General features: G+C 43.4%; 1 protein-coding gene across 3 annotated transcripts in view; it reads right to left on the reverse strand.

Moving 5' to 3' along the window:
• SPG11 (SPG11 vesicle trafficking associated, spatacsin) overlaps positions 1-23468 on the reverse strand; it is an 87289-nt gene that overhangs the window by 2156 nt on the left and 61665 nt on the right. For all 3 annotated transcript variants that reach the window (XM_046007503.1, XM_046007502.1, XM_046007504.1), the window contains 12 exons: positions 18232-18394; positions 15807-16021; positions 14610-15360; positions 7064-7203; positions 5979-6177; positions 5424-5561; positions 4392-4525; positions 3675-3782; positions 2029-2197; positions 1507-1595; positions 1184-1339; positions 335-486 (listed from right to left, as the gene is read on the reverse strand). In XM_046007503.1, the coding sequence (XP_045863459.1) occupies positions 335-486; positions 1184-1339; positions 1507-1595; positions 2029-2197; positions 3675-3782; positions 4392-4525; positions 5424-5561; positions 5979-6177; positions 7064-7203; positions 14610-15360; positions 15807-16021; positions 18232-18394 (2414 nt within the window). The remainder of the gene's footprint in view (positions 1-334; positions 487-1183; positions 1340-1506; positions 1596-2028; positions 2198-3674; positions 3783-4391; positions 4526-5423; positions 5562-5978; positions 6178-7063; positions 7204-14609; positions 15361-15806; positions 16022-18231; positions 18395-23468) is intronic.

Genomic DNA, 23468 nt, shown 5'->3' on the forward strand with positions numbered 1-23468 from the left:
GTACTAGATAAACACTGAAATGGCTTTCATTAAAAATGTTACCTTCATGCTCGCCTTATTTGGAATAAGTGTGGTACTCCCAAGGGGGCCCCTGAAGTTTAGGGTTGTCAGTACCTCAGGCAGGCTGAGTAGCTATCCTCCCATTTTAAATACAGAGCACTGTGAGGACACCGTTCTCATCCATCTGTCTGCATAACTTTATTAAATGATCTCTTGCTTCGGGGTTTCTTGACATCTGCCATCTCAGGCAGAGAGGTATCTATAGGCATGTTCTATTTAGCCATAAAATTATTAACCCATGCCTTATTCAAAGCAGAGGCATTTTAATACTTACTTTTTGGAAATCTCTTCAAATATACTAGATCTTAATAACCTTTGCTGCTTAAATTCTTCCAGGTAATTAAAGTCTCCTTTAAGAATCACTCGTTGGTAGAGGATTTCTGCCCAATCGGGAACAAAGTCATAGGCCTCGGCCACAATAGAAGCCTTAAAAGGATAGAGGGGAAGATAGCGTTAAGGCCCTATTTGATGTAAAACTGAAGGCAAGCTGTTCTAGAACACAGTACTGTGCTTTCGCAGTGAGTGTGGGCATCGCCAATTATGCTGAAAGGGTTTATGTATTAGCGTTGGGGAAAAGTTTGATGTTCGACATTTCTCTGCCCTTAAACCCCATCTTGGAGTGTTTTTAATCTTCACAATGCATTAATAAAAACTGCCGAGAAACAGTATTTTTCCCCCTAACGCAACTGTGTAAGGAACAGGGGAAGAGCTGATTCCCTGGTAACCATTTCTCATTCAGGGGCTAAATGCCAACCTCCCAAAAGCCCTGACTCCTGCTACCCCAGGTGCACCATCCTAGGAACACTGGGGCTGGGAGATGCTCCGCCTGCCAGCAGGTCTGCTCCAGTCCCAGCTGTGTGAGCAGCAAGGTTGTCTCCCTGTCCGTGGCTTCGTAGAGCAGGAAAAGAGACCGCACCGCCTCAACATCCTTCCACCTCTGCCCAAACAATATACTAATTAACACTGCCAGGGAATCTGATTTATCAGGCAGTTCAAGTTAAAAGCTTAGAACTGCCCTGGTTCTGTCACTAGCCTTGATGCCTCAGGCAAGTCACTCAACCTATGGGCCCCAGGAGAGGGACAGCAGGAGAGGATGCTGGCTAGGTTTCCCTTCCTTGCTTACCTGATAGAACCGAGGTAGAGCCATGAGACAGTCCATCAGCCGGTGGCGACCCAGGTTGATGAGCATCGTGTTCTGGCCCGTGTTCAGAAAGTGAATCTGCAGTGTTATCAACTTGGTGAGCCGGTGACAGTGCAGGGCCTGTCGCACACAGGAGTCCTGAGGAACAAAGGAAGAGCAGGCATAGATAGACGGTTGCCATCTCCCCTGTGACTCTTCCAGCAACTGAACTAACCCCTCCTGTCCCCAGTCGACCCCTTTACTTGGAAAAGCCCAGGGACAAAATCGCATCCTAAGGCTGCATTGGAATAGGACTCTGCTGTTACCTTGGCGTAACTCTCCGCTGCGTCCAGCATCAGGGTCAGGGCTTTCAGCAGCAGCAGCTTCAGGTGCTGCCCATCCTTGAGGCTGTCCTCTGCAGTAGAGAAGGAAACCCACCCGTGTGTGACTCCTAAGGCTGCTCCCATCCCAGTCAGTAATGTGGACTGGACTGGAAATGTCCCCACCCGGCTCGCACAGGGAGGCAGGTATGGCTTGCTCGGGTAAACGCTACTGGGCCAAAGTGTGCACACTCTGGTAGGCCTCCTCCAGTTCTCAGAAATATAAAGGCAGGCTTGCATGGCCTCAGCAGACACACTGCTTCCTGACTGATGACACCCCAGCTGCACAGACTGCAGATGGGGCTGATGCCTTCCACATCCCATTCTGCCTCCTGCCTGCTCCACGAATGGCTATGAGCAGCCACAGTGGAGAGTGGTCTCCTGGTCTCCTGCCCCCCACCCCCAGCCCTTAGAACCTGGGCTGGTGGGCGGCACTGGCCCCGGAGCACTGCTATGACTTGTGCTCACCCCAGGGCTGGGACTCGATCAATTTCAGTTGGATGCAGGCAGCCGCCTCGTGGTTCTCCCCGATCTCCCGACACATGCTGAAGCACAGAGCGATCATGTTGTGTTTCTCACTATCTCCAGGGCGGCAACGTTTGATGTAGTCCAGGAGGGCTGTCTTCAGGGTGCCACTCTGCCCAGGAAAAAAAAGGAGTACTGGGGTCAACCAGGGACTGCAAGGCAGGTGTGACCAGCTGAGTCCTTGGTTCATAAGGTTCCTTAGAAACTCTCTCCAAAAAGAAGATAATGAAAACTGAACACAGAAGTTGATGCTGCCCCAAGTATAAGAAAACTGGCACATCCTCTCCGCTGGTGAGAATGTGAATGGTAAAACAGTTGGAAGGGAGGACCTAAAAGATGTGCACATGCGCATTACTCCAGCAAGCCATGTCTAGGAATCGACTCCTTAAGGAATAAGCAGAAAGAAGTGCTGAGATGCATGTAACAAATATTTAATAGCAAACAATTAGAAATCACCCAGACGTCCAAAACAAGGCCTAGGAGAATACCATGTAGCCATTAAAACCAGTGTTGATTTGGAAGATATTCATGACATGCTTATTAACTTTACTAATGCTGTGTAGATATGAAAAGCCAGCTCTTTCATATCTACACAGCATTAGTAAAGTTTTGCTGAAACTATGTAAATATGTATGTATCTATGTTTGTGGTACCTGTGCAGAGAAAGGGCCTAAACCAAATTGTTAGCAGTGGCTGTCTCCAGATGGTCGATAGACAACAGAAGGCTTTTTTCTGTGGCGTGCTGTTTTCCAAGTGTCTTTACACTGAATATGCATTACTTTTGTTATCAGAAAAAAAGTTACTAAAAGAATATTTACATGCAGAAATAAAAATACCTCAAAAACAATCCTGAAAACCCTCTGGGGTATCCTGAAAGGGTGCCTAGCTCCAGGACTCGCTCCTCTCCTGACAGTGGGACTGAAACTAGCCCAGCACTGGGGAGACTTTTTCTACTTCATCTTTTTAGTCCCTCTGGGCTTGAGCCCAAGTTCCCGGAAGCCAAAAACGTGCCTCGGTTTTTAAGTCTTCAGAGGTACAATAGGCTGAAGCAATGAATCAGCCAAATGAATGACTTGGAAACAGAAGCTCTGTGACACACCAGATGTCACAGAGCATGCTACAGACAGACAGCCTGAAGGCCTGACATGTCCACCCTTGGCTTCCAAGCCTCCTCTGGGGTCATCACCACAAATCGCTCTGCAGCCTTCCAGGGCCAGGCCTCAACATTCACTTCCTAAGGCTTTCTCGTGGTACCCCCCAGAACTCTCCACTAATGAGCTGCTTAATCCACTTTCACTGAGCTCACTGAAGTGGTTCTTGCCCCGCCAGAGCCGGCGTTCAGACAGGTGACCGAGGCTGAGGTGGCAGTGCGCAAACTCATTTTGTCTGTTACTTAATGTCCATCGGCATAATCGCTACCTGGCCTGAAGCTAATCTGAATCTACAGGTTGCAGTGCGTGTTCTAGGGAGTTCATTCCCTCCCTCCAGATCGAGGGTTCCACCCTGGTTAGGATTATTCCTGACAAGTCTGAGACTCTTAAATGTCAATAGTATATACCATCCCGGAGCTCAAAGTACCATACACCTACCGGATCCAACTTCTTCCTCATCAGCACTTCGAAGTAGTGCTTTTTATGCAGCAGGTCAAATATGTAGGTCATCTCATTGTACCTTCCGATGCCAGTGAGGAGGCGCACCTGGGAAGGGCAAGGGCCGCCTGCTTCAGCAGCAGCTGGAGCTCTCTCAGCCAGCCCACCACTCCCCTCCAGTGCGACTGCTTCCAGATGCCAAACTCCAGGGGGCAGAAGGGCTCTTGCCAGGCTGCTATTCTTCACTCCCTCCCTCCCTTCCTGTGGACCCAACAGGGGGCCTCCTCTGGAGGATTCAGAAAGGCCTGTCAACTGGGACACCAGGGGCCACTGCAGCCTTTGCTTTGTGTACATGTGACTGTAAGCGCCGACGTGCGTGAGTCGTCAGCTCACTCAGACAGAACGCAATCTTGTTTCGGGGGGAAATACAGCTGACTCAGCCCTCTAGAAAAACTAACTGCCCTGGCAAGAGGGTGGGCCAGCCCTGGAGCATGGCAGGGATCCTTCTGAGGGCTGCTCCTCTGCAACAGTGTCTGACTGTGACAGCAGTCCTAACCTGGAGCAGAGGGCTGAGTCACCCAGCCAGCCCCCAGTGAGAGAGTCGCATCTAGATGGGCACCTGCCCTAAGACCTCACCAGCTCTGGACTGGCTGCCAGCCTATCCATTCTCTCAAAACTTTCCTCAGAAAGGAAGGCAGGGGGTCAGGGGCTTCATACCATCAGCCCGTACTCCTCACTGGGGGCCAAGTGTTTGTCCGTGAGCAGCCGGGCCGCTTGCAGGACCCGGATGATGCCCTCCATGTGGCACGTGAGCGTGAAGCAGTGATGGGCCAGGATCAGCAGCTCTGCAGCTGGGGACATGAGGCGGTGGTAAGACAAGGCTACAAACCTGGGAAGGAGGGGGAAGGGGCTTATACGGACAGCCCATTGGGAGCAGGCCCCCCACCGGTCCTCTGAGATCCTTGACCTCACCAGCGTTGGAGTAAAATTTGACAACAGACATATAAAACTTTAAAAATGGGTATACTCTGGAATCAGGAATTTATCTTAGGGAAATAATCATGGATGGGCATATAAACTTGCCCATAAGGATGTCTGTCCCAGTGTCTGAAACAGCGGAACTGGAAGCCAACTAAAGGTCCGGAATTAGGGTATAAAAATTTTTAATTCTGTGAGAAATACCATGTAACCAGTAAAAAGGATAAAGAAGAATACTATCATGGAAAGATGTTAGTGACAGCATGTTCATAAGGTAATTATAAACAGTCTACACATGCCAGTTTTGAAAACAGAAACCTATAGACTCGCACAGAAGATCAGAGGGACACATACTACTGACTGCCTAGAATGAACTAGAGACTGTGGAAAGCCAGCAGGCTTCGAGGTCACAGTCTGGGTCCCTCTGCCACATAACAGCTAGAAGTTCCTCAATCTCTCTAAGCTTCAGTTTCCTTCAAAAATGGGGATGGTGATCTCTGCTGTGTGGAGTGATGGAAGAGGAAGAGGAACCTAACTGCCAAATGTTACCAGGTTGCCTTCTTGTGCACTTTCACAGTTGGGGCTGCTTTTCCATGGATGTTTTCTTCAGTGAACTGCTGGCTCTCCACTAAGAACTTACACACCATGCTGGAAGGGTGGGGATCCAGAGCCGGAACAAGGATCCAAACAGTGTTTTGGAAAAGCTAACGCCAGGAGACTTCTTGGAGACCTCCGGGCCCCCAACACAGAAGAAAACAGCCAAGAACTTACTGCAAGACAGTTCCCCGTGGGGAACGGAGGAAATCTTGTCCAACAACTTCATGCCTACCAACGTGCGATCTTGACACAGAGTGGTCAGCTGAAGAAACGTCTGGCTTTCCTCTGCTGGAGCGAACATCTGCTTCTGTCCTGTACGTAGAGAAAGATGGGGAAAAACGTGCGGCTTTAACCTTGCAAGCTGAGAGCAAGGTCAGAGTTCCTGGCTAAGAGGCCCACTCTGTCCAGGCCTGTGCACTGGAAGGGGACGCCAAAGGAGCCCCCAGGGCAGCTCCCTGCTCTGCTGAACTCACATTCCTCGGCCTGGTGTCCCCTCACAGGTCAGCAGTAGTTTGCCAGCTCAGAGAAGGGCATGGCTGCTCTAAGTGTTAATCCTAAAACAATCCACGAAACGCAACAACATAAACGCCACGTGTTCTCCCGACAAGGGCAACCTGGCAACGTCAGAGAGCGGTGTGTGGGAGGCACAGGGGCGGAACACCCACGTCCTTACTGCTGGGACTTGAGAATGTGCTCTTAGGGGCTGGGGAGGCCTGTCGGGTGGGGTACCTGTTCCCTCCGACGGGGTCAGTAGCTCCCGGGTCACCTCTTCAGCCACAAGTTCAGCCACGGTATCTGGCTCGAGGCCCTGGGTGCTGATGAAAGCCTGAGCTCGCCTGCATCGGTCCGGCTGCCGAGAGGCCAAGATTGCCCGGAGCATGGCCTCACCATCCTGAGTGGCCACATCTGTGTAGGAACAGCCCAACTCCTGAGAGGAAGGCAAAGTCGGTCAAAGCTCCTGTTAGGAGCCAGGAAAAAGCTAGCAAAAGGCAGCCCTTTCTGAAACCCCACATGGGCTAACTCTGGTTTGCTGAGCTTAGAGATCCTGCACCCCAAGCAGAAACCTCAGAAGCAGCCAACACCGTTTTCTAGCCCTTTCTTTCACTTCACCAATGAGATTAAGCCAAGCAAGAGAAAGAAAGGCTTGTCTTCAGAAGCCATCAGGTGACTTACATCTTGTTGAACACTGAGCTTTCTAAATGTTATGACATGCAAGAAAGTTGGATGGAAAGGCAAGAGGCTGCCTTCTACTCTTCCCACAGCAGTAGCAAAACCCTCCGTCTCCAGAGAAGCCCTTCCAAAGAAGGGCTTTAGTGCTTGGCACTGTGTCCCTTGTGTTCTTCTGCTTCTTAGAGTGTATTATTTTTGCCCCTCAATCAGCACAAAGTCACAGACAATTCTCGGCTGCTTCGGTTCCTGTTTTTATAGTCCTCACATTCCATTTTGTTGTATTTTACCAACTTATTTTGGGTTCTCCCCCATGGAAATCCCCCAACGATCCTGAAACTAACCAAGATATCATGACCAGAAGGGACCTTCAGGGTTAGGTCATGTACAGATGGAGAACCAGGAACCCAGAGGTGTGGAATGCCTTGCCCTCGCTCTGGCTGGATGGGCCACGGCCAGGACTCAAAAGGCCCGGCACTTGGCCTGGCATCTGCCCCGTATTCCAAGGATGCGTTTACAGGGGCCAATATCCCGATGAGTCATCTGCTCCCACATCATGATTATCATGTGAAAGGCCAAGTTGGCAGCATCCAAAATCTACCTCCAACTTCCTGCCCCCCCCCCCGCCCCACCCCCGGAGCATATACCTTGGCAAGTTCATACAGACACAGGACCTGCCGGCAATAGTTCTTCCCATGGAGGCATTCGCTTGTCAGAGTTTCCAGATTAGTCACCACTTCATCACTGGGGGGCAGCATCACAAACGACTGACTATCCAAACTCGAAGCTGGAAGCAGATACAGGTCTGAGGAGGGGCTTTAAGCTGCCAAGTGGAGGCCTCCCCCCAACTCCCATGACACTACCTCTCCGCTCACAGCTTCCTCCATTGCACCTCCATGACTCTCCCTGGGTCCAGGACCACTTCTGACTGGGCCCATACCCCACTTAAGCTTATTTCATCACCGTCTTCGAGGAAATCCCAGCCTGGGAGCCTTTGAAGGCCTCACAGGCTACTAGACTCCAAGACACCTAATGAAAACACTAGATCATCACCAAAGATGTCTGCTAAACTCTCTTCCACACACCCTCCCCCTTTCCTCTAATATCATGTAAGTCCCCAGGTCTAGCTGACTGTGTCTCCAAAACACGTCCCCGGTCACAGGCTCCCTTACAGTCTTCATGACCCTGAGTGTGAGAGGCTGCTACCGTGTCCTGCCGCCAGCTGCACCTCCCCACATCAATCTCCCACAGATCCAGGAGAGTCTTTCCAAAATGCCCATCACAAAAACCAAGGCTCATCTGGATAGAAGCCTGAAAGGCATGATAAAATTAAAATCCATTCCAGATTTTTGAAAAGAAACAAAAAGAGCTCTTAGCTGAAAACAGAAGGAAATGGTCTTAATTTGAAAAAGTGTTTCTATTAGGAAAAAAAGTATTAAAGAGTATATAGGTCACACTGTTCCTCGTAACAAAAACAGAATTGAAAAATTTAAGTATGTACCAATAAAGTACTGTTAAATAATAAAAGTTTAAGTAAAATTATAATTTAAGTGTATATCAATATACAGCATTAAATAGTATATCCATACAGAATACTCCTGCAGCCATTAAAAAGAATGAGGTCAATACATGTGTACTGACAGGAAAAAATGTAGAACTTAAGTTTCTTTTTTTTTTTTTTTAGAAAAAAAAATTTTTTTTTAAGATTTTATTTATTTATTTGACAGAGATCACAAGTAGGCAGAGAGGCAGGCAGAGAGAGAGAGGAGGAAGCAGGCTGTCCACAGAGCAGAGAGCCTGATGCGGGGCTCGATCCCAGAACCCTGGGATCATGACCTGAGCCGAAGTCAGAGGCTTTAACCCACTGAGCCACCCAGGCGCCCCTAGAACTTAAGTTTTGTAAAAAATAAATGGGGTGTATGTGTGCACATAACGTGTAAACCCGCACAGAGAAAACACCACATCCCAAGTGAGTAAAAGACGTTATTCCGGGGAACTTGGTGGGGGTCGGGGATGGCTATTGGGTGAATGATTTTCACTTAGTACTTTATGCACTGCCTTACTGTGATCTGTTATACTAAGCATGGAATACCTTTGCATTTAAGATATTACATATTTAAAAATATGCTTTAAAGACCAAAAAGTAAGTAAGTAACAACTCAGACTGGGTAATTCCCTGCTTAAAATCCTTCACTGGCGTTCCAGATCGAGGGCAGGTAGAGGCAGTTCACCGCACCGGGTCTCACCCACCGAACTCGGTGTAAATCCCGGCACACAGCAGGCTGCATGAAATGACACAAATGATCATCTTTCCCCCTCTAGTAACCTCTAGCCTGAATGCAATGCTGCCTGAAACCCAAAACTAAGCGCTAACTCTGGCAGAAAGAGAGCACGCACTCCGCATTCGCAGTCAGGAAGCAGGAGAGGGAGCTCCTCTGCGCTTTCTCCTCTCTGCTCCCCAGCAGCCCCGGGCTGTGTTGGGAGGGGCTGCAGCAGCAGCTGCTAAGATCCCAAACTCAGAGCCGAACCTTATTTTTAGATTCGGCTGCTCTGGGCCCCAGACGACGCAGTGAACCCGTGTTTCCTCTCGCATTATCCTCCTGTGGGCTGGCCCAGGATGCAGGTGTGGTCAGGGGTGTGCTAACAGAACAAGGGAGCTAGAACTCCAGCTTTGGGCCATAAGACGACAAAGGGAAGCCTCAGGGAGCAAGGAAATACCTGGGAGAGAGATTCAGAAAGCCACACAATAAAGCTGTTTATCAATTCTAGGGCTCAGTCCTGGGCTTTGCATCTGGAGATCTGCTCCTTGTCAGCGTAGCAAGACCCTGAGAGCTGAATTCATAGACCACCACCCAGGCTGAGGACTGACCCCAGGATGCCGCATATATACACCACCGATCTGAATAGCACCACAAAGAGGCTGGAAGCCCAACTGATAATAGAACCACAGGCAAAAGAAAGTGGGTTGGAACTTGTAGCTCAAACCTAACCAGGTCAGCTATCTGCTGAAAAATTTTTGAAAGATTAAAAATTTAAAAAATCACTATTCCTCATAAGATTTAAACAAGACCCAGAGAATCTCATAACATACTTTCCAAAATGTCCAGGATACAACTCAAAATTACTCAACATACAAAAATTTTGCAGGAAAACCTCAATTCATAGGAGAAAAGACAATCAACAGATGACACCTAGTAAAAATGACTTAAATGGGGGCGCCTGGGTGGCTCAGTCATTGGGCGTCTGCCTTCAGATCGGGTCATGATTTGGTGCTTCAGCAGGAAGCCTGCTTCTCACTCACCCACTCCCCCGCCTGTGTTTCCTTCTTACTGTGTCTCTCCCTATCAAATAAATAAATAAATAATCTTAAAAAATAAATAAATAAAATGACATAAACATTGAAGTTACCTGATAGTTTAAAGCAGCTATTGTACAAACTGTTAAAACAATTATAAATGTTCTTGAGACAGACTGAAAAACAAAAAGTCTCAAAGAAACAGAAAGTATAAAGAAGAAAATGGAAATTCTGGAAGTGAAAAATAACTGAAATTTTTAAATCACAGAAATAAACTCAACAGCAGCATGTAAATACCAGATGAAAGAGTCACTGAAACTGAAGATGGACAAAGAGAAATTATCCAATCTGGGGGAAAAAATTTCCAATCTGAACAACAAAGAGAAAAAAAAAATCGGAAAAAAAAAATAAAGTCTAAAGGACTTGTAAGACAGCAGAAACAAGATTTCTGTGATTTGCGTCACTGGCGTCCCAGAAGGGAAAGACTACGAGTATGGTGCTGAAAAAGTATTTGAAAACATAATGTCTGAAAACTACTTAAATTTGATGAAACATATAAATGCAAACATTCAAGAACGTTCAGTGAACCCCAAACAGGATAAACTCAAGGAAATACATGCCGCTCATGTAAAATCAAACTGCTAAAGATTAAACATAGAGGGACGCCTGGGTGGCTCAGTTGGTTAAGCAGCTGCCTTCGGCTCAGGTCATGATCCTAGCGTCCTGGGATCGAGTCCCATATCGGGCTCCTTGCTCGGCAGGGAGCCTGCTTCTCCCTCTGCCTCAGCCTACCTCTCTGCCTACTTGTGATCTTTCTCTCTATCTCTCTCTGATAAATAAATAAAATCTTTAAAAAAAAAAAAAAAGATTAAACATAGAAAAAAATCTTGAAAGCAACCAGAGAAAAAATGCATTATCCAAGGGGAATGATTCCCAGATTATTCATCAGATACCATGGAGATCAAAAGTTGTACAACATTTTTAAGCACTGAAAAAAAATTATGAGTTTTCTATATCCAGCAAAAATCATCCTCCAGGAATGAAGGTGAAATGGACATTCTCAGATGAAGATAAACAGATGAAGAAAAACTAAGAGAATGTGTTACTAGCAGACAACTAGAATCACTAAAGGAATCACTAAAGTAGAATCACTAAAGGAAGTCCTTCAGACAGAGGGAAGAGAAACTAGACAGAAACCTGGAACAACAGGAATGAAGGAAGAGCAAAAAAATTGTAAATATCTGAGTAAATATAATTATTTTCCTCTTGAATTTTTTAAAAATATGTTTTTTGGTTGAAAGTAAAAATTCTAGCACTGTTTTATGGGGATTTCAATGTTATGTAGATGTAATATAATAAGTAGGGGTGCCTGGGTGGCTCAGTTGGCTAAGCGATGGGGACTCTAAGTTTCAGCTCAGGTCATGATCTCGGAGTTGTGAGATTGAGGCTCCTCTCAGATTCTCCTAGCTTGGCTCAGAGTCTGCTTGAGATTCTCTGCCCTTCCCTCCGCCCCCACCCCCCTACAGCTTGTACACAGGTGCATGCGCTCTCAAAAAAAAAAAAAAAAAGGACATAAAGGCAAAGAAGTGACTTTATAGGTGGTAAGGTTTCTACATTCCAGCTGAGGTAGTAAAATACTGATTTTTAAGTACACTGTAAAAAATGTTTAATGTAATCCACAAATCAACCAATGAAAAACCTATGCAAAGCTACATAGTCAAAATTAGAATAAATTAAAATGGAAGACTAAAAAATGTTCAAATAACCCAAAGGCAGGAAAAATATTTCTTCAAAAAACCACAAACTCTTCAAAGGTGAAAAAGATAATCTAATTAGTTGTATAACTAAGAAAGAAATTAAATTTGTAGTTTAAAGTCTTCCAAAGTGGGGCACATGGGTGGCTCAGTGGGTTAAAGCCTCTGCCTTTGGCTCAGGTCATGATCCCAGCCTGCTTCCCTTCCTCTCTCTCTGTCTGCCTCTCTGCCTATTTGTGATCTCTGTCTGTCAAATAAATAGATAAAATCTTTTTAAAACGTTATTTATAAAAAATAAAAAATATATAAAGTCTTCCAAAGCATAAAAAATCTCCAGCTTCCGATGGTTTTACTAGTAAATTCTACTGACCACCTAAAGAGGAACTAACACCAATTCCATTACGATGTCTTCCAAAGGGTGAAAAAAAAAAAACCCAAAACAGAATAGGAAGGCGTGCTTTCCAACTCATGAAACCAGCATTACCCAGATACATAAACCAGACAAAGCGTACTCCCCAAAAAGTACAGATCAATATTCCTCATGAATATAAATGTAAACATTTTCGGGCGCCTGGGTGGCTCAGTGGGTTAAGCCGCTGCCTTCGGCTCAGGTCATGATCTCAGGGTCCTGGGATCGAGTCCCGCATCGGGCTCTCTGCTCAGCAGGGAGCCTGCTTCCCTCTCTCTCTCTCTGCCTGCCTTTCTATCTACTTGTGATCTCTCTCTGTCAAATAAATAAATAAAATCTTAAATAAATAAATAAATAAATAAATGTAAACATTTTCAAAGTAGAAAACTGATTACAATAATGTATCTAAAAGTTGTAATGCACTATGAATAAGTGGGATTTATCCTGGGAAGGCAAAGCTCGTTTAATATTTTAAGATTAATGTAATCCACCTAGTATAATCAATAGTCTAAAGAAAAAACCCCATATGATCATATCAATAGATGCAGAAAAAATGACAAAATTCAATATTGATTCATGATAAAAAGACTCTCACAAACTAGTGATAGAAGGGAACTTCCTCAACATGACAAAGATTAACTTCAAAAAACCTATAGCTGGGGCGCCTGGGTGGCTCAGTGGGTTGGGGCCTCTGCCTTCGGCTCGGGCCATGATCCCAGGGTTCTGGGATAAAGCCCTGTGTCGGGCTTTCTGCTTGGCAGGGAGCCTGCTTCCCCACCTCTCTTTCTCTCTGACTGTGTCTCCACCTACTTGTGATCTCTGTCAAATAAATAAATAAAATCTTTAAAAAAAAACAACAACAAACCTCTTGCTAATATCATACTTAACTATGAAAGACTGAATGTTTTCAAAGACAGTCTCTTTAACAAATGGTGCTGGGAAAACTGGACAGCTACATGCATAAGAATGAAACTGGATCCTTTCTTACACCACACACACACACAATTCACAATGGATTAGAGATCTCAATGTGAGACCTGAAACCGTAAAATTCTTAGAAGAAAACATAGGCAGCAATCTCTCTGACAGCTATAGAAACATTTTTCTACATGTCTCCTCAGGCAAGGGAGAAAAAGCAAAATTAAGCTATTGAGACTAGACTAAAATAAAAAGCTTTTACGCAGCAAATGAAACTATCAACAAAACAAAATACAGACTACTGAATGGGACAAGATATTTGCAAATACATAGCTGATAAGGGGTTAATACATACAGAACTTCTATAACTCAACACCAAAACCCCCACAAATAATCCAACTAAAAAAATATAAGACATGAATAGACGTTTTTCCAAAGACATAAAGTTGGCCAAAAGACACAAGAAAAGATGCTCAACATACCTCATCATTGGGGAAATGCAAATCAAAACCACAATGAGATATCACTTTATACCTGTCAGAATGGCTAAAATAAAAAAAAAAAAAAACACAAGAAATAACAAGTGTTGGTGAAGAAAAGGAATCCTTGTGCACTCCTGGTGGGAATCCCAGCCGGTGCAGCCACTGTGGAAGACAGTATGGAGATTTCTCAAAAAATTAAAAATAGATCTACCCTATGATTCAGTAATTCCACTACTGTGTATTTACCCAAAGAACACAAAAACACTAATTCAAAAAGATATATGCACCCCTATGTTTGCTGCAGCATTATTTATAATAATCAGGATATGGAACCAACCCAAGTGTCTATTCATAGATGAATGGATAAAGAAGATGTGGTGTATGTATTTGTGTACACACACACACACACACACACACACACACACACACACAATGAAATACTACTCGACCATAAGAAAGAATGAAATCTTGCCATTTGCAACAATATGGATGGATTTAGAGGGTATAATGCTAAGAAGTCAGTCAGAAAAAGAAATACCATATAATTTCACTAATACATGGGATTCAAGAAACAAACGAACAGAGAAAAAAAGAGACAAAAAATACTCTTAAGTATACAGAACAAACTGGTGGTTACCAAAGGAGAGGTGGGTGTGGGGATGGATGAAACTGGTGAAGGCCATTAAGATTCCACTCATCCTGATGAGCATTGAGTAATGTTTAAAAATGTTGAATCACACTGCACACCTGAAACTATACTGTTTGTTAATCATACTTGAATTAAAAAAAGAAAAAGCTGAATGCTCTCTACCTAAAATCTGTAACAAGGCAAGTATATCTGCTCTTACCATTCCTATCCAACGTCATACCAGAAGTCCTAGCCAGGGCAATAAAGTGAGACAAAGAAATAATAGGCATTTGGATTGGAAAGGAAGATATAAAACCATCTCTATTCACAGATAGTATTGTCTATAGAAAATACCAAGGGATCTATAAGAAAACCCCTAGGATAAGCAAGTTTAGCAAGGTCATAGGATACAAGAGTAACATAAAAATCAGTATATTTCTATATACCATCAATATACAATTAGAAACATGATTAATGGTATAGAATAAATTTCAATGAACTAGCTACAAGTCAAGTAGATTCCCTCCAACTTGGATATACAGCTAGTTAAAAGACTTAAGTTTCTATTTCACTGACAAGCTAACTACGTAGTTTATGGATTACCCTTGGCTTGTTCAACCAGTATGCCAAAAGGAACCGTTTCCTTCCAGGAAAGAGTGCCCACAGCTCTGTTTGGGACTCAGGGCTGTTTGCTCTCCTTCACTTACTGCTTTGGGCTTTTCTTAGTGGAGTGCCAGGTTCTTCTTCCTCAAGCCACTGGGCGCTTTGTAGGAGAGCACGGATCTCTGGGTGCAGGCCATCCACACTAGCTTCCCCTGCGGCCAGTGCTCTGCAGTGCAACACCAAGGTGACATCTTGGTTGTAGAAATGAAAATACCGACACACTCTACTTGCTTCATGGACACAGCCATCATCCAATAGGCGCCCAATCAGAGAGTTAAGGGACTCCTGCTCCTTCCAATCCAGTCTGCTCTCACAAGTCTCTTTGGATGGAAGGCCATTAAGTTCTAAGTATTTGGCTGTGTTCAGAGCAGCCAACATGGAGAGTGAAAACTTGCGAGCTACACTATCAAAGGAAGGCTCCCCACTAGTTGAAATGTGCTGAGGAAACCCGGGCTCTGTGTCCTCCTGTTTCTCTCTGAGGGCGTGCTGGGCAATGCGGCAGCGCCAGATCTGCTTCTCCAGCTCCTCCAGCTCGTCCTCGGGCCCTGGGGCCTCCCGAGCAAGCCAGTGAGCCGCCAGTGTGAGCAGCAGACAGCGCTCCTCCAGGCCGGGCGGTCCCTCCTCCCCTGCGGCCTCAGGGGCCTCCTGGGCCTGAGCTGAGAAAAAGGAAGCAGCTGCTCTGCTTGAAATGGCATTTTTCTTAAAATTCTCATGACACTTTGTCCAGAAGTCAATTCTTGCTTGTTTCAGGGCCCACTGGTCGGTGTGTTGTAAGGTCTGCATTTCCTGTGTTACCTGTGAAATTTAACAAAACACTTTTTAGCCCCTCCTGGATAAAGAAGTATCAGAAATGCTAATGTTCCCTCGCTAGGCCGTACTAGTCAAAGCCAAATCAAGTCCAAGAACATGAGACTCAGCTACAGATGATCCTGGATATTTTATCTGGAAAGTCAAACTATGAAAAACAATTCTACATTTACCTAATTGGAGGGGGTTCAAGACAAAGCCATCCCATATTTAATTCTATTCAAAGCATAGAGTTGTAGCACAGCCTGTAAGCTAACCTTGGTTTCAAGCACACATTCTACACTAATGGGCATCCCAGTGCTCATCCATTTCTGAAAGTCATGTGTGTATCCAAAGTAAACAAGCTTCTCCTATAAATCACTTATCTCATCTGATTCTGTTTAACACTAGATCAAAAAGCCAAGATTTCAAATAACTTAAAAGACTAATGATACCTCTTCAATAACCAAGTTGTCCACAGGTAGTTCTGCTAATTCTGCTACTCTTCTGGCCAAAGCAAACCGTCCCTCTGTCTCCAGTTTTTCCAAAATAGATTTACATTCATGCTGGAAATTCTCAAGGCTGTAGCTGCTAATAATTACATGATTAATGGCTATTGATGTGTCCTTTAAAATTTGGCTAAGGACATAGAGCTTCTTCACATCTGGACCTGTGCCAAAGAGAAGAGGGTATAAAACATTTTATCAGTAAAATGCTGCTATCAGAGTGAAAGTATGTATGTTTAACAAAATAATGTGAGTAAAGAAAACACAAAAAACAATTTTTATACTCTGGCTGGCTAGCAGATGAAGCCATAAGCCATCTCCTATATAGTAAGAACTTTCAAGATTCACATAGGGACTCCATCTACACAGCTGGCTTTATATTCAGGGTGGGGGTCGGTAGTCCTGTCATGTGGTAGCGAAGATCATTCATTCAGGCCAACCCCACCACTTATCTGAATTTTTCTCCAACGTTGAACACATTTATTTTTATGATTGTTTACTTGCTCATTCAGTGCAGACATCATGTGAATTAAGACACAGAACCAGGGCGCCTGGGTGGCTCAGATGGTTAAGTGTCTGCTTTCAGTTCAGGTCATAATCCCAGGGTCCTGGGATCGAGGCCAACATCAGGCTCCCTGCTCAGTGGGGAGCCTGCTTCCCTTTCTCTCTGTGCCCCTCTCCCTGCTTATGGTCTCTTCGCTCTGTCAAATCAATAAATAAAATCTTTAAAAAAAAAAAAAAAAGACACAGAACCGGTAGGACAGCTGAAACTGCAGCTGACCAACAGCCAAGTCTTCTCATATTCTGAATGGAGCATCACTTGCTCCTTTGGATAACTACTTAAACCAGGGAGACCCAGCTGAGTTGTTGTTCTTTTTTTTTTTTTAAGATTTATTTATTTTTTTTTTTAGATTTTATTTTTTATTTGACAGAGAGAGACACAGTGACAGAGGGAATACAAGCAGGGGGAGTGGCAGGCAGAGGAAGAAGCAGACTAACCGAGGAGCAGGGAGCCCAATTCAGGGCTCGATCCCAGGACCCCGGGATCATGACCTGAGCCAAAGGCAGATGGTTAATGACTGAGCCACCCAGGCGCCCCTAAAGATTTATCTATTAATTGAAGAGCAAGAGCATGGAGCAAGGTGGAGGGGCAGAAAGAGTCTTAAGCAGAGTCCGTGCTGAGCACAGAGCCTGATTTGGGGCTCGATGCCATGATCCTGAGATCAAGACCTGAGCCAAAACCAAGGACAAGCATGAAAGCATTCTGTAGGAGCCTATTCCCAGTGGCACCTGCTGGGCCACTGTGGTCTGATTTAGGTAGTTCTGGGGACAGGGAGACACCCTGCACAATATCCACCAGTAGCGAGATGCTGGGTTTCTTTGTTGACAGCACATAAAACCTAGGTTTTTAGAGAAACAATTTCTTTTTTCTAGGCACATGTATGTTATACACACACAGAACACAAATGTGCTATAAAAACAAAACAATTATATGAATAAAAGCAGTATAACAGTTAACAACGTAGACAATCCTTGTACTTTTTCAAGGATACAGTAACTCCGGCAAGAAAATAGGATGTTCTCTTCTGAAAAAAATTAAAATTACTACTGAAAACATCTGTATGTTAAAAGGACCTACTATTTGGTCTACAGAGTCATGGACAGGTCCCCTCCTACTGACACTGCATTTTGGAAATACCCCTATTTGTGTCCAGTCCTCAGCCCTTACAGCCCACACCACAGGCACCGAGCCCGGCATTGTCACTCTCCTGTGCAGATATGAGCTCTGCAGGTGACTACCTGTGAGTTTAAATGTGGTAAAATAACCCCAGTTGTGAAAAACGTCAGAATCTACATAACAACAACAACAGAATCTACAAACAACATAATCATGCAACAGAAACTTAAAATTATCAAGTAGAAAAGAAGGTAAGGCAGTAATTGGTTTCACTTGATCGGCAAAAACCTTAAGAGACTGCCATAGTCTGGAGGAATCTGCAAAAAATAAGCATCACTGGTCTTTGAAAACTTCAAAATGGATTAGTCATTCCTGAAGCACAGTACGTGACCCCGCGCAACGATGCCATGTTAAGGAATGACAGTAACAGGGTGGTGACTAGCCGAGGGAAATGCAGCTGACAAGTCCTCAGAAGAAGACAATTGTATTATTTAGGTTGTCTCCAGCTGTGCTATGTTTCAAATGCTTTAACCACGACTGCAGTTTCCTGCAACCTCTTCTTCATACCTCATAATGGACTGTAAATGTAATGTTATACATCATATGCATTTTCACTTTCTGAACCCCTTCTCAAGTACTTTCAAGATTAAGGAAGCTAATTTCTTAACAACAATTTAACTATAAGGACTGTCTTACCATCAGAGAAGAGATTTTCTATTCCAATAAAGAGCTGTAACAACTTCCCCAGTTCATACTGGGTCCCACACTGCTGCAGCATAAGCTTCAGAAGAAAACACACGTGCTCCTTCAGCCATGGGGCAGGGATGGTAGCGTGGACCTTTGTGGCTGCTGTTTCAACCTAGGGAAATAAGAGGGGGTGAGGAAAGCTGCTTTCACAGGAACAAATCAAAACCTCCAAATGTGGAAAGAGCTAAGAAAGCCACAGTATCATCATGAGTATCTCCTCTCACAAAGGAGAACGCTTATTCAGGTCCTTTCCAAATGCCAAGAATTGGAAGCACGCCTCAGAGGAGGGGCAAAAATAAGCCCTCCTTGGCAGCTCTGTGGTCTGTCTCTCTGTGAGATGTCCTATTGGAGAGAGCTATGTGTGTCAAAGTCAAGGATGAACAAGAGACCTAAAGACTGAATGCTAACTATGGAGTGAATGGATGCAAACACCCTCAAGTTAGTGACTGCCCAAGTAATAACCCTGTGAGTTTCTGTGACATTAACCCAACACGTTTCACTTAACAGCTTTTGAGAGGGATGTAGGCTTGCCCTGTAGTCCAGAAGATCTGAAATTCACATATTAAGACCTCTTAGAAAGATTTAATGTGGGGCGCCTGGGTGGCTCAGCGGGTTAAAGCCTCTGCCTTTGGCTCAGGTCATGATCCCAGGGTCCTGGGATCGAGCCCCGCATCGGGCTCTCTGCTCAGCGGGGAGCCTGCTTCCTCCTCTCTCTCTGCCTGCCTCTCTGCCTACTTGTGATCTCTCTCTGTCAGATAAATGAATGAAATTGTTAAAAAAAAAAAAGAAGTCTGGATTTATGGCACTACAATCGAATGCTAGAAATATTAATAGGAAGATGACCCCAAGTGGCAATTAGAGCATGAGTTCTTAGCCTTTATTTACTTGTTTACTACTCTTGCTGTTAAGAGGGTCTACAGCAGGCAGGTGATGGAACTGGTCGAAAGAAAAACATACATGGAAGTAAAGGGTGGAGGCAAGGATGGAAGAGGAACACTGTCCCTCTACGGGGACAAGCTGGAGCAGAGGCAGTCAGGCCAGAGTAATAAGACACTTGGGAGGCCCTAAATATACAATGAAAAACTATAAAACTCCTAAGAGATAATATAAGAGAAAACGCAGATGACACTGCATATGGTGATACCTTCTTAGATACAATGCCAAAGATATTAATCCATGAAAAAAATTGATCAGAATTGATTTCATTAAAATTAAAAACTTCTGCTCCACAAAACATAATCTCAAAAGAATTAGAAGGCTAGCAACAGACTGAGAGAAAATATTTGTGAAAGACACATCTGATGATGGACTGTTATCCAAAATACACAAAGAACTCTTGAAGTGGCAAACAAACAAACAAACAAACAAACTATAATTCTATTAAGAAATAGGCTAGGGGCACCTGGCTGGCTCAGTAGGTATAGCATGCAAGTCCTGATCTTGGGGTTGTGAGTTTGAGCCCCATGTTGGGCACAGAGTTTATTTTTTAAAAAGACAGGCTGAAGACCTTAATAGATACCTCACCAAAGAAGATATACAGATGACAAACATGTGAAAAGATGCTCTACATCATATGCAAATTAAAACAATGACATATTATAACATACCTATTAGAATGGCCAGAATTTGGAACATTGACAACACCAAAGGCCAGCAAGGATGTGGATCCACAAAACTATCACACATTGCTGGTGGAGTACAAATGACACAGCCACCTTGGAAGAAAGTTTGATGGCCTCTTACAAAACTGAACATATTGTACCATTTAGTCCAGCAACTGTGTTCCTTGGTATTTACCCAAAGGAGTTAAAAATTTACATCCACACAAAAACCTGCACACAGGGCGCCTGGGTGGCTCAGTGGTTTAAGCCTCTGCCTTCGGCTCAGGTCATGATCTCAGGGTCCTGGGATCGAGTCCCGCATCGGGCTCTCTGCTCGGCGGGGAGCCTGCTTCCCTCTCACTCTCTCTGCCTGCCTCTCTGCCTACTTGTGATCTCTCTCTGTCAAATAAATAAATAAAATCTTTAAAAAAAAAACAAACCTGCACACAGATGTTTAGAGAAGCTGTATTTTTTTTTTTAAAGATCTTATTCATTTATTTCAGAGAGAGAGCGAGAGCACACAAGCAGGGGGAGTGGGAGAGGGAGAAGCAGGATCCCTGCTGAGTAAGGAGCCCAATGTGGGGTTGATCCCAGGATCCTGGGATCATGACCTGAGCCGAAGGCAGACACTCAACCGACTGAGCTACCCAGGTGTCCCTAGAGCAGCTGCATTCTTAAGTGCGAAAACTTGGAAGAAAACACTAAAAAGAAATGAGCTATTAAGCCATGAAAAGACATGGAAGAAACTTAAATGCATACTGCTAAGTGAAAGTAGCCAGTCTGAAAAGTCTACATTCCATGTAATTCCAATTATACCTCATTCTGGAAAAGGCAAATGATGGCGATAGTAAAAAGATCAGTGACTGCCTGGAGTTGGGGGTGGGAAGGGATAAATAGGTAGAGAATAGAAGACTTTTTAGGGCAGTGAGACTACTTTGTAGGACATGAGAACAATGCATGTATGCCATTATACATTTCTCCAAATGTATATCCAAATATATATCCAAAGAATGCACAACACCAAGAGGAAACCCAAAGGCAAACAGTGGATTAGGGGTGATTATTATGTGTCACTATAGGTGCATCCTTGGTAACAAATGGACTGTTCTGGTGAGTAATATCGATAATGGGGAGGCTCTAAATGTGTGGGGGCAGGGGATATATGGGGAATCTCTGAACTTTCCTCTTAATTTTGTGATTAACTAAAATTGCTCTAAGAAATAAATTTCTTGGGATGCCTGAGTGGCTCAGTCATTAAGCAACTGCCTTCGGCTCAGGTCATGATCCCAGCGTCCTGGGGATTGAGCCCCGTATCAGGTTCCCTGCTCAGTGGGAGTCTGCTTCTCCCTCAGCCTCTCCCTCTGGCTTGTGTTCTCTTACTTTCTCTCTCTCTCAAATAAATAAGTAAAATCTTTAAAAAATAAAAATAAAGGACTGGCACCCTTTTCCTCATCATGTCCTTCATTTTTTGTTTTTTTCCCTTCTGGGAGCCAAACTTTAAAGATTAGGACAGTTAAAAACAATTTTCTGAGCAAAATTAGAAAGAGACTGTGTATATGCAAGGAAAGGCTCAGAAAGACCCAAGAAATCTTTAGGTCTACACTTCATGCTGATCCTTGGCACAGAAATGACTTTTGCCTATCCAAAACCCAAAAATAATTAATAAAAACTAGCAAACCCTGGGGAAGGAGGAGAATATGATTTATAGGGTTACCACACTATTAGATCCAAATGTCCAAAGTTCAACGGAGAATCACAAGGTATACAAAGAAACAGGAAAATTGGGCCCATTCAAAGAGAAAAAAATGACAAAAACTGTTCCTAATGGCAGATACATGAGACACAGATTTTAAAACAACTGTTTTAACTAAAGATGATGTACAGAAAGTCAAGAAAACAATGTGTGAACAAAATGGAAATATCAACAAAGAAAGAAAATCGAAAAACAAAAAATTCTGGAGCTAAAATGTAAAATAACAAATGAAAGTAAAATTAAAATAACAAATTTACTAGAGGGATTAAAAGGCAAATGTGAACAGGCAGAATAAAGAATCAGCAAATTTAAAGGCAGGACAATGGAAATTATCAAGTTTGAGGAAGAGAAAGAAGACTGAAGAAAAGCAAACAGAGCCTAAGAGACCTATGGGACATTATCAAGTGGACCAACATAAATATCATGGGAGTCTCAGAAGAAGAGAGTAAGGAGTAGAGGAATATTTAAATAAATAATGGCTGAATAAGTCTCAAAGTTGTTGAAAGACATAAATATAAACAAAATAAACATCCAAGAAGCTCAACAAACTCTAACAAGGTGAACTGAAAGAGACCCATAATGAGACACATTATAATGAAACTTTCTTAAGACAAAGAACAAAAAAGAAATTTGGAAGCAACAGGAGAGAAGTGACTGGTCACATGCAAGGGATCCTGAAGAAGATTATCTGCAGAGTTCTCATCAGAAACTTTGGGGGCCAGGAGACAGTGGGCTGATATATTTAAAGTGCTCAAAGAAAAATACTGTCACCAAGACTCCTATATCCAGCAAAACTATCCTTCAAAAGTGAGGGGGAAATTAAGACATTCCTAGGGAAACAAAAGCTGAGGGGGTCTTTGACCACTAGACTGGCCTTGCAAGAAGTCCTGTAAGGTAAAATGAAAGCACTTTAGATGACATATGCAGAAATAAAGAGCTCAATAAACATAATACATGGGAAATTATAAAAGCCAATATTACTGTAGCAATGGGTCTCTGTTTTCTTTCTGATTTAAGAGACTAGTGCATATAAAGAAAATTATTATATATTATTTATATATTATATATATATTATTATTTATATATATACATATAAAGAACAATTGTTAGTATAAAAGCTGGTATGACTGTAACTTTGGTTTGTAACTCCAAATCTTGTTTTCTTCATAATTTAAGAGACTAATGCCATGAAAGGAATTATTTGTTTATGTCTTGAGACACATATTGTATAAAAATGTAATCTGGTGACATCAACAACTAAAAGGTGTGAGGTCAGAGCTGCAAAGAAGCACTTTTTTTAATGTTATTGAAGTTAAGCTGGCATAAATTCATGGTAACCAAAAAGAAAATAGCTATAGGATAAGCACAAAATGAGAATGGAATTTAAACCTTTTATTAAAAAAATCAACTAAACACAAAAGAAAATAGTAATGCAGGAAATAAACAAAAAAGCTACAAGGCATAAAGACAACCACCAACACAACGGCAGAAGCAAGCTCTTCCTGGTCAGTAATTACTTCAAATGTAAATGAATTAAGCTCTCCAATTAGAAGACAGAGATTAACAGAATAGACAAAAACACATGATCCAACCATGTGCTGCTGTCTATAAGAGACTCCCTTGAGATCCAAAGACAAACAGGTTGAAAGTGGAAGGATGGAAAAAGGTACTCCATGCAAATAGTAACAAACAAACAAAAAGCAAGGGTGGTTATAGTAGTAACAGACAAAATAAACTTTAAACTTGTCTTTTGTAAGAGACAAAGAAGGAGATTAGATACTAATAAAATGTTCGATACAGCAAGAAAATATAGCAATTTTCAACATTTCATG

Source organism: Meles meles, chromosome 6, assembly GCF_922984935.1.
Source record: "Meles meles chromosome 6, mMelMel3.1 paternal haplotype, whole genome shotgun sequence".
In the NCBI taxonomy this organism is placed as follows: Eukaryota; Metazoa; Chordata; class Mammalia; order Carnivora; family Mustelidae; genus Meles; species Meles meles.